General features: G+C 37.0%; 1 protein-coding gene across 8 annotated transcripts; it reads right to left on the reverse strand.

The window, feature by feature from the left end:
* Nucleotides 1–3,787: 3,787 nt before the first annotated feature.
* Nucleotides 3,788–9,451, reverse strand: LOC103326468 (AT hook motif-containing protein). 8 transcript variants are annotated; one of them, XR_016125481.1, is made up of 5 exons: nt 9,196–9,449; nt 5,944–7,177; nt 5,598–5,821; nt 5,013–5,413; nt 3,788–4,186 (listed from the first exon to the last, which is right to left on the reverse strand). XR_016125481.1 is itself a non-coding variant. In XM_089049036.1 (4 exons), exons 2-3 carry the CDS (start codon nt 7,114–7,116, stop codon nt 5,732–5,734), a joined length of 1,254 nt encoding a protein of 417 aa, XP_088905162.1. In that variant the 5' UTR covers nt 7,117–7,177; nt 9,196–9,451; the 3' UTR covers nt 4,925–5,413; nt 5,709–5,731. The 8 variants fall into 8 exon arrangements, 6 of the variants coding, with proteins under 6 accessions (XP_088905162.1, XP_008226917.2, XP_088905161.1 ...); XR_016125480.1 differs by lacking the exon at nt 3,788–4,186 and having other exon boundaries at nt 4,925–5,413; XM_089049036.1 differs by lacking the exon at nt 3,788–4,186 and having other exon boundaries at nt 4,925–5,413; nt 5,709–5,812; nt 9,196–9,451.
* Nucleotides 9,452–11,822: the final 2,371 nt, after the last annotated feature.

The raw sequence follows: 11,822 nt of genomic DNA on the forward strand, positions 1-11,822 counted from the left end.
TTTTATTTTAGTAGTAGTAATTCTTAATGACTTGTATTGGATTTCTTTATTTAATAAACAAAGCCTTCAATAAAAGACAATTTTATTCAACATATTCCATACATCAAACAAAACATAATTAAAATCAAAACAAAAACTACAAACAAGGCACAATAATAAATAAAAAAACAACACAACCAAACCATAAGCAATACTAAACAACACAACCAAAACATAAGGCCTAAAACATAACCAAAGCATCTATGCTCCATCATTCATCTTCATTCCCTTTCACCGTCCATAAATGCTCTATCAAGTCAAGTTGACGGCTTTCATGAATATACGAAGATTGCATCTCTGTATATCGATCTATCATCCGGGTCATCATACGATCGTCCCTCACCAACGGTTCCGGCTCAAACGGTTCTCCATTTGGCCCCATGGGCCTTTCATAAATCCGGGTCAAGGCCGTGTTTATTGGATCCGGTTCATAGACCTCTCCAGCATCATAATCGTACTCATCCTCCACAATCATATTATGGAGGATGATGCAAGTCATCATAATGCTCGGAGGATCTCCTCATCAAACATACGGGCCGCACCTCGAACAATCAACCATCGAGCTTGAAGGATGCCAAAACACCTTTCGACATCTTTCTTGTATCCTTCTTGATAAGTAGCAAATAATTTTTGCTTTCGGATCGGGGATTGAATGGATTTGACAAATGTGGTCCACCTTGGGTAGATACCGTCAGCTAGATAATACCTCGTCGTAGACTGTATTGTTGACTTCATAGGTAATATTGGGGCCTTGACCGCTCAAAACATCGTTGAAGACCGGAGATTGACCCAGGACGTTGAGGTCATTTTAGGCTCCGGCAACTCCAAAGAAAGCATGCCAAACCCATGTGTCGAAGCCAGCAACGGCTTCAGGATGATACTTTTTGTGCCTTTCCTATTTCCGTAATCACCTTGCCAGGCAGTTGGGCAATTCTTCCATTGCCAAGGCATGCAGTCGATGCTACCAATCATTCCGAAATCCTCGAGCTTCGGCTTTTTGTAGAAGCCGTTGGAGGTCCCGGGAGTAGGTCTACGCAGGTAGTCCCTAGTGTACAGATTTTCAACTGCATCACAAAATCTTACCAAAGCCTCCAACGTAGTGGACTTCCCCATTCGGGCAACCTCATCCACCTGATCAGAGATGCTCCATACGCCAACATGCGTATAATTGTAAGCTTTTGCTCAAAGAAGGCCCAAAACCCCAGTAGCATCACACTTTTGAACAAAGTATGCATCATAATTGCAAATATCATGCATGATTTTATTGAACAAGTAGGGTTGCATTCTAAATCGCCTTCGAAAATCAACATCAGAGTACAAAGCAGTTGGGATAAAATAATTTTCCAAAAGATTCTTACCCGAGAATGCTTATGTCATCCACATTCCGGCGACGGCCGACTTGTGAACCACGGCGGCGACCTTGGTTCTCTTCCTCTTCCATTGCCACTGCTATGAGAACTTGTTCATCAACTTGCCTCTGCAACTCATTGATTTCATCGGCTCTACGGTTTCTCTCCTTTCTTTCTCTCTCATGCCTCTCCAAGCATCTCCTATATTCTTCCATTGAGAATGAATGGAGTATGAATTCTAAACTCTAATAAATGAAATATTGAAAGATGTGGTGTGAGAGGTATGAGGTGAGCCTTTGGTTTTATAGAAAAATTTGGCAAGGTAAAGATGCCACGTGGCTTGATTTGATTGGATGAAAATCTTATCTGAAATTTGAAATTCATCCGAAATTTGAACCTAAATGTATCTGAAATTTGATTTTTGAAATTCATCCGAAATTTGAATTTTGAAATTCATTCGAAATTTGAACCCAAAAATTTATCTGAAATTTGAATTTTGAAATTCATCCGAAATTTGAACAAAAAATCTTATCCCGAAATTTTATCCGATTATGAATAGTCTTGACACGTAGGAACCCGTAAATCTTATCCGAAAATATTATCCAAAATTAATTATTGAGGTAAATAAAATTGTGAATAAAACAAAAAAATGAATAGTAACTGCCCTTAGCTAGGCAATGGGTGGAAACCCAAAATTCTGATTTTAAGGGCAACCACTATTCACGTGAATAGTGGCTGCCCTAGCTCCCCCCCTGCCATGGCTAAGGGCAAATTGGTGGAATTTCTCTAAGGAGGGGCCTTGTGAAGGATCGTGAATTCTTTTGACTACCTCAGTGACCAATTTTTCAAAAGCCATATGTCCGGTAGTCTCATTGATTTCGCTTCTGCCTGAAGCAGTACAGTCAATTTTCCAACATAAAGTAGTTCCTATGCCTAAAAAACATATTTATATATATGCACAAAAAGTATTTAAAATCCTCAAATAAATGTTGTTTTTAAGCAAAATGCTTAACCGTAGGAAGTAAGCTAACCTCTGCAAGACAGTTGCTTAAGAGTTTTACCTTTTCAAGCAATATTAAGAAAAAAAGAATGTGGTGGTGCCACTATTGTTATATTTTAAAAAATAGCGAGTTGTCATTGATTACTTTAAATAAGAGATGTTATAAATGGCCCACTACTGTAATGGTTTGGAACAATTATTCTCCCAGGAAAGATCTTAACATCCGTGTGTAGTGTGTGTGACTTTAATATACTATCTCACCTCTCAATAGAAAATGTTTTCTTAAAAAAGTAAGAGAGAGGTTAGACTACATTTAATTGAGAGTTGTCTTGATTCCTTTTGTAGCAGATTTGGTTGAAGTATGCAATATGTAACCGTCCAACATGACACATAGCAGTGAGTAGTTGTCCTCAATCCAAAACCTAAAAATTCAATCATAAGGTAAATCTAACTCATTTCATTTTGAAAGTTTGAGTCCATCCATGTATAAAACGGAAAATCACTATATCACATTAGGCCAAATCTGACATAAATAAATATTGGATTTATGAATATCTATAGTCCTACATTTTTTTAGGCTTATCTATTGATATGTCCCCTGTGCTTTGCTTATCATCTCACTATGCCCCATGAACTTTCAACTTACTCAATTTCCACCCTATACTTACATTTTGTCTCACGTTACCTCATTTCGTTAATTTCTTTAGTAAAATTGTTAAGTCGTGGACATCGCGTGGACATTTTTGTAATTTGAGCTATTATAACATTTTAAATTCTTATTATAAAAATAAAATTGGTATAGTACCTAGTTTTTTTAAATCCACAAATTCATCAAAACTTTTGTTAAAATTGGTCACATGACAACCTAAAAGGGGTATATTTATTAAAAGAGTAATGTTAGCTTATTATTACAATTGTACCACCTCTCTAATAGAGGTGGAGCCCACCAATACAATGAGGCTCACCTCTATTAGAGAGGTGGTACAATTGTGGTATGAAAAATGTTAAACCTAGCATTTTCCTTATTAAAACATAATTCATCCACCCAAGAGACATAATAAAACTCACGTCTTTTGCTCAACAGTGTTAATGCTTTATATTTACGATTTCACATTGGGATTCCATCATCAAGGGGATCAAATGGCCTTATTGAACAAAAGACAGTATCTTTATTTTGTCTCTTAGGTTGATAGGTTGTATTTTGAAAAGAAAAAAAATGTCTTTAAAGTTGGTCACATGACCAAATTGATGTGAGGTGATTGATTGATTTAAAGGTTTTTTTTTTTTTTGTCGGAATTAAGTTTCATGAAATAAAAGGTCAAAGCTAGTTATACCAAAATGAACTCAAAAAATTGAGTTCACACTAAATGCAACACAAACATGCATCGAACCCACTACAGTCATAAAACTTACAAAATGCATAAGCACACATAAAGGCATAAAACCCACATAAAGGCAAAAAGCCCATAAAAGACAATGGCCCAAAAAACACATTAGGGAATCGTAACACAAATAACATATATGTGTCGCACAATCCAACAGCCACAAGCCGTGCCACCAAAGCAAGTCGACAACCACCAAAGAGAAACCGGTAACCAACAAAAAATGGTTGTGGGCAAGCCACCCATGCTACAACCAATAGCGCTACTATAATCCAAGCAATAAGTGCCATTTGCACTTTAAGTGCATCCCAACTCCATAAGTGCTGTTGAAGGTAAACGACAGACGAGACATCCGTGAAGTCAGGAGCCGATGATAGTGGTTGAGACTAGACGAGGAGAAAATGCATAGCAAAAACCTGTAAACACACCACCAGTAATTTAAAATAAATAAAATAAATAAATTAAAAAACCGATGCCTTTGCCTAAAAGAGGAAGCAAGTGAAAATCCCTTCTTGTATCTCTAAGATTTATAAATTTCATTTTCCTTATAATTTTATGTAAGTGTTAAATACCTCCCTTGAGGAGAAGAACAAATATCATAAAATGATATTCCAACTTAAACTTTCTGCATGGCATCAGAGTGAGGTTGCCATAGAAAATTTTACAATCTTGTTTCTCACTACTACTGTTGTCATCAGCTAAACCCATCTGCCAGCTTTCCCTACCCTCTGGCTCATCATTGTTCGGTTGGTCTTACCTTCTTTCTTGACGTAATCTACTGTTTTTCCTCTACCTTAGTTGTTTTTTCTTACCGTAATCTTAAACTACTATTTCGATGCCCACTTGCTATAAATTGACAATATTACCTCAGATTACCCATGTTCTATAGATCAAATCTAACTGAAAGTACCCATATTCGTAACGAAACATCATCCCAGAAGATACTTTTATCTACCAAAGTTCTTGCCCATACTTAACCCCCCAAACTTTGGCTATTTTCCATGTCCTATTTCATTTGAACTTCAGACGATAAGCAACAACAACGATCATAAGGTTATATTCTCCCACTAATTCTTCCCTCAACCATCTGCAACTGATCCTGCATATTCGTAGGAGTATTGCTTGGCTCCTTAAAACTGAGGAGGAACTCTTCCTCACAACAAATAGGATTTTAACACATGTTAAATTCCAAAAGACAAGAGTTAAAAGATTAAAAAGAGAAAAAAAAGTTAAAAGAATTACATGTGTCCAAACTTGTTTTGAGGAGCCAAGTTTTTTCCTATTCGAAGTAAGTGGTGCAACCGTAACCCCTACTGTAGTAGGTTCTTTGCTTTCCACCTTGAACTGCTAAGGATGTTTGGGATGATGTAGCCCGAACATTTTTTTTTCTTGAGCAGATAGCCCAAACATAGTGTGATGGAACCAATCCTTCTCTGATTGTGATTCGATCCATTTGATTTGGTTTCATGGTTTTGTTGAGCTTTGAATAACGTCTCTGGTCTTAATATTGGTTGGTTTCCCCGCTTGCTTGGTTTGGTTTTCTCCTGGTGTTTGCTAAGCCTGTTGAGTTTGTTCTCTTGTTCCCTATACCTTTCGGCTTTGGTGTACTTGCCTTTGCTCCTCTGTTTTGGGTTAGTAAACTCCTTTATTCACCAAAACAAAAATATGATGTTAATAATTATATTTTACATGACAGTACTTCGAACACATAAGCAGAGACATTTCTAACAAGTTATCACAGTCAAATAAGCTATAAACAAAAGTCAAACAGATCTTCCTCAGTTCCTACTTTAAGAAAACAACCCTTCTACACAAAGGTCTGATTACCCCATCATGCAAAGCCTTTATGTCCATCAGCAAAGCATGCACACAATACCCATTCAAGGTGGCAACTAGAAAATCAGACACTTGAAGCCTAAGAAGGTTTTCATGAACAACCAGATTTTATTTCCGAGCACGGGTTAACTTGGTTCATCCAACTTCTGTCTGGGACCTGTGGTTGACACTTCAGCCTGTGGCTCCTCCCTCTCCCTCATGCTTTCCTGCAAAACCTTGTTGATGTTCCAGCCAAAAGAAAAGAAAGAAACTCGTTGAGATGTTTTAATCAGCGTCCATGTCTGCAATAACGTTAACTACTAAATTGCTTAATGAGAATGTTAAAGATTGGTTTTACCTGCAACAGCTCAGACATTTTGCCATTTCTACTGTCCTCCAGTGGTTTTGAAACTGGTGTAGAGTGGCCTTTCGGCTGTATGGCTTGCAGAGGCTCAATTACGAGGGGTTGATCCATATCGTTCTCCATCTCATTGCCAGTTGACTTGCTACCCTCAATGTGAATCTCAGTTGATTGTAAGGTGGCTTGTGAGGGGTTATCAATCCTTTTAACTACCTCAGTAACCAATTTTTCAAAAGGTATATCTGGGAGTCTCATTGATTTGGCTTCTTCCTGAATTAGCGTCTCTGTTGGTGGTTGATTACAAGTACCATCATCATTTTGTTCACCTTTGAACACTGAAGACTGATTTCCAACTATTGGCATCTGGTTGGAGGGTATCGACCCATTTGATGGAGGAACTGACGGAACCTGTTTAACTCTTGAAGTTGCCAGATCTGCAGCTTGGGGTGCGACAGAAGTTGGCTCACTGGTGAGTGGCACCTGGTTAGTGGGTATCGACTCATTTTTCGGAGGAGCAACAGAAGTTGATGAATTGGTGAGTGGTACCCCATTAGATATATTACGAGGTTGCAGTATAACAGGCAACAAGTTTCCTCTGGACAATAGTGGATTAACAGTTTGGGCTGCCACAGGGGGCACATGTTTGCCTTTTGAAGCCACGTGATGAACAGAGCGGATGACATCTCTAGAACGAGATTTCTGACCATGTGCATGAGAGTAAATCTCAGCTGGAATGGGAATTGCATTTCGCCTGATCATTTGAACATCTGGGGCCACATCATTCTCTGCTGAGACAGAAGTGTAACGTCCAGGCTTGAAGACAACGCCCCTCAAAGTGGTGTGAGAGTTGCCAACCCTAACACTAAGTAAATATCCTCCATCAAAAGCTCCATCAATGACACCAGAAACTACTGTTCCCACCATGACATCAGTTGTACTATTATTTGGAGCTGCATGATGGGACTGGTATTCGTTCCTCCCATCAAATCCAGGAGGAACAGGAGGAATACCAATACCAGCATTCACACGTGAGTTCAGATTCTGAGCATTTGGCACACGAGTATCCTCTTCCAGATTTAGTTTTGGATATTTCCGTGGACGGCCACGTTTGCGCTTCACATGGATGTTTGACGAGGCATCAGGGTTGTTCCCTTGATCAGCTTGGCTCATCTTCAGGTACTTTTAGAAAACTCTCTTGCTCTTCCCACAAATTCTACCAAAACTCCCCTCCCTACAGCAAGAGTAAGGCTTTCTAGTGAGTTTTAAAAAGAAAATTGATGCCAAACATGATAGAATTTAAATTACATATCAAACTTCTGTGCTTTTTAAAGTTTAAATAATAAGACTTAGCAAGTATATCCTGTACAGAAGCCTCAATATATTGATTTCTACCTTTAAATAACAAACTTTTACCCATACAAAAACAAAAAAATTCTGGACAACAAATGAAAAATCCACTAATTATGTAATAGTGCATTACTTGCAACATTGAGCCCAAGAATGAATACTAACTGAAAATTGAAGAAAAAGGAATGTTTTACAAGTAAATCTTGGATAATGAGTAGTTTTTCATGGGCTGATTTTCTTGCTGAATATTCTGTGGGTTTCGGGAGAAGCAGAGCTAGGACATCAAATACAACATTTTTCAAGAAGGGCAATACACACGATTCAATTATTTTCTCGAGCTGACTTTGGTGTCGTCTATCTTAACACTTCTCTACCAAGTGGTGAATAACAAGTAATCAGAACCTCAAGGGAACCCACTCTGGGACCACTTGTTAGGACTTACAAGTGCAAACTGAGATTCAAAAGAATGACCACTCAACGGTTCCTAATGGAAAGAAATAGATGAATGAGAAAGAAGTTTGTAAGCACAATATGTATGTGATATGGAAAATTCGTGTCCACGTCCACCAGATATACATATTATTCACTAAATTGTAACTGTATAACTTGTATAAAACATAGTTGAGTTAAAATCACATAACACAAATACAAAGAAAACCCTTGAACACCAACTAAAGAGAATGAAAATTGCACCACAAGATTTATGTAATTCACAAAATTCTTGTCTACATATATAAATAGTAGAAGACACAATAGAGTTAAATCACACAGCACAAACACAAACACAAAGAAAACCCTTGTACAGCCACTATCTCAATATCCCAAAGAAAACGTTATATAACACAGTCATGTAAGAAGTACCCATTATTCTCATGGTGTGGTTTAACTTCAATTGTTCCCTCACAAGGCTCCCATTATGTGAACACTACTAAATTGATAAATCGCCTAAGAATACAGGCTAGCCTCTGCTATAAACTCAGTATGAGCAACCAAGTTATCAGAATGCTCTGGGGACACTGCAGAAGCAAGTCAGACGACAGTATACCCCACTTATGATTTTCTCACAAACCCAATTCCTAATCATCAAAAAGTGACTGCTTCAAAAGCAGAAAATCACTCAAATGGATAAGCATGATTGCTAACTGTCAACAAAAAGACAACAAAAGAAATAGGAAAAAGCAGTGTAAGCTACAACAGATGCTAGTGAACCAAAATGCACAATGATAGTGACACTGATTGTACACAAGTAACTGAACTTAGCGGCTGCACTAATGGAAATAAAAAAGACACCAACAAACAAATTAAAACTCAGGCACTAGATAGTTCCGGCTTACAAGTAAAGCAGAAACCTGAATAGCAGCAGGCAATGGAATTGTATCACAATCGCCATACAGAACCAAAAATAATCTTACGCATTTAAAACCAAAGTTCATAAAAACCATACTTTAAAATATAAATAATAAATAAATAAATAAACCCTAAATTTCCACCTGGTTGCTGAGAAATACTAATAATTTTTTTTAGAAAATAAAAAGTGCATAGAAAGAAATTAGAAGAAGTTTAAAACTTTTCCATAAATAAACATTAATTCCACTTCACCTCAGCGAACCACAGTTTCTTCTTTATTCGTTGTATCTTTTTTTTCAAACATAACAGAAACTGCGGAACAAAAAACAACATAACAAGCAGTAATTGAGAAGATAGACCAACAAAAGAAAAAAAGTTCAAATTTTTACTTGTACCCAACAAAAAAAAGTAAATATTTACTATCAATTAAACCCAAGGAAAGTTTCTGAACTCTGATGAAAGCTAAGTAAGCGAAGACAAGAGAGATGCATATATTGAACAAAGAACAAAGATGAGCTAGGGATTGTGAGAAATTGGGGAAGAAAGTGGCAGTACCTTCTCTTAGTGCTCCGACGACGTCGTCTAGCAGTGAATAAAAAGCTTCAGTGGTTGGGAACTCGGAATTGCTTTTAGGTGCTGTGAAAAAAATTTGATGCTACTGTTTTCGGTTTTCGCGTTTCGGGTTTTGGGTTTTGGGTTTCGGGTTCTGGGTTTTTTTGGGTGGAAGGGACGAGGTGGGAAGGAAGGAGTTCGGAAGTAGAGAATCAGAAAATGGAGCGTGCTTTTCACTGCTGAGTTATAAACTACTGTGTAGAGACACTTGACATGTTTACTTGCTTTAAAGGCATGCAACAGTTTGGTGACACATAGTCATCATGATTATTTTTTTTCGATAAGGTCATGGGTTGTTACTTGTTCTTATCTTTTGTTAATAAAAGTGATAGTTGAAATTACTCTAATTTAATAAAATGGAGATTAGAACTTGTATGCAAGGAACGAGCTTACTATTCTGACCAAATAACCTAATTAATGTCTTCTACCTTTCGATCGAGGGGTTTACCTCAGTAGTGAGGTCCCTTTCCCTCCCTCCCTTGGTCACCACTTTAAATCTCAGGAAAAGTGCCCCCAACCCACATGCCTGCATTCCACACACACACACCAAAAAAAAAAAAACAGGCAAAAAAAAAAGGTCTACTACCTTTCATACTTTTCACCTCTAACAAAAATCAACCCATAAATGTTTTCCCCAAAACAAAAACAAAAAAAAACCCATAAATAATATCATGCAAATAAATGTTTGTGAGTTTTATCATTATTATTTAGGAGACCTCAAAGATGTGAAGTATCGCTAAATTTTCTATTAAATAAAAGGCCAAATTATATTTTTCTTCTTTGAAAAGTTGACTTGTTTTAAATTTGGTTCATGCCATTTTGATTTTCACATTTTAGTCATTTATATTGATTTAGTTTGCAATCAAGTCCAAACCATCAACTTTGTCAAATTAATAAGTGACATTCGATGTGGCAATATGCAACAACGACATATGAGGTTACTTTTGTCTCTCCAAAACAAGTGCAATCTCGTCAATTTTTCTTAACAATTTTAGACGTGTAGGACTTGATTGTTAACTAAAGAAAATGATGAGACCACAATTGCAAACATTAAAATAACAAGGACCAAAGTGAAAATTAGCTGAACCACAAGAACCAACGAAGTGATTTGACCTAAATAAAATAACTCTAATTTTAGGTGGTCATGTCCATTAAAGTGCAAAGTTACACTTTTAACATAAGTCTTTTCTTTTAATATAAACAAGGCCAAAGGTCATGTCCATGAAAGTGAATTGTAAGAATTTAGTTTTGCTTGGGGTCAGCCACCAATTTACCCAAATTGGTGGTGCTCAATTTCAATGTGCCAATTTGCATGCATCCGTTGGTCTCTTTGCCTTTCAGTGCTCATGTCAAGAGGATCAAATCAAACTGTTACACAACACAACTGAGTTATTGTCACCTTTGCAGGTTCTCTTGATCTTCTGCTTCTCTCTCTAGTAACAATGTTAGCTTACATTTGCTGCTTGAGATGCTTCCGAAGGTCTCTTATGTTCTCTCTTAGATGGGCAGCAGTCACGATCCATTTATTTTCTCAGGGTGCCTTTGGTGTTGTCTGTCTTTACACTTGTCTACCCAAATGGTGAATAACAAGTAATCTGAACCTCAAGGGAACACACTCTTGAGACCACTTGTTAAGACTTACAAGTGCACAACAGTATCTATGCGACATGTAAAATTCTTGTCCACCACCACCACCAGAGATATTTATTCTTCACTAAGTGTAACTGTGTAACTGTGTAACTTGTATGAGACATAGTTGAGTTAAAATCACATGACACAAATAAAAAGAAAAAACTTGAACACCCACTCAATTCATAGTGGAAATAAATAGATGAACAAGAAAGAACATTTTCATCCACAAGTAGAAGACAGAGTTGAGTTAAACCACAGAGCACAAACACAAACGCAAACACAAGTTGGATGAAGAACAATCAGTATTACACTAATAATTTAATTTAATAATTAAATTAAACAATAAATAAAATTACGAAATTAAACAAGGCAGTAAAATAAAAACTGACTGGTTTTTCAAATAGAGGCTTGCAGATTGCAATGTTCTTGAAACATAATTTCACCCTTACTCAATGCTTGTAGTATACAACTATCTAAAATCAAAGTCCTAGCACTAGTACAGGACCAATAAATATTAATTCCACTTCTTCTTTTGTTCATTCATTAGGGAGGGAGGGGGAAGGGTAAGTATTATATTGGGTTGCCTCAAGAGTCTCCAATGTGAATCGAACCCGAATGCACTTGAGAAAAAGGAAAAGTTTCACTCACTTTTCCGTTGTGGTGCCGCATGTGCAAATATTAATTCCACTTCACCTACGTTTTATCTTTTTTATTTCAAACATAACATAAAGTAAAACTGCGGAACAAAAAGAAAAGACAACATAACAGCAGCAACTGAGAAGACGGACAGCCAAAAGTGAAAAGTTCAAATTTTTACTTGTACCCAACAACAACAACAAAAAAGTAGATATTTACTATGAGTTAAACCCAAGGAAAGTCTTTTGAACTCTGATGAAAGTTAAGTAACCGAAGACAAGAGTACATACTGAACAAAGAAC

Source organism: Prunus mume, linkage group LG3 (genome assembly GCF_029339155.1).
Source record: "Prunus mume cultivar Tortuosa linkage group LG3, ASM2933915v1, whole genome shotgun sequence".
Classification (NCBI taxonomy): domain Eukaryota; kingdom Viridiplantae; phylum Streptophyta; class Magnoliopsida; order Rosales; family Rosaceae; genus Prunus; species Prunus mume.

Excerpts from the sequence above, each read along its gene's own strand:
- LOC103326468 (XM_008228695.3), bottom strand. The coding sequence starts at position 7,116 with ATGAGCCAAGCTGATCAAGGGAACAACCCTGATGCCTCGTCAAACATC. Across the intron at positions 5,822-5,943 it reads AAATGTCTGAGCTGTTGCAG|GTTTTGCAGGAAAGCATGAG; the intron begins GTAAAACCAATC and ends AACATCAACAAG.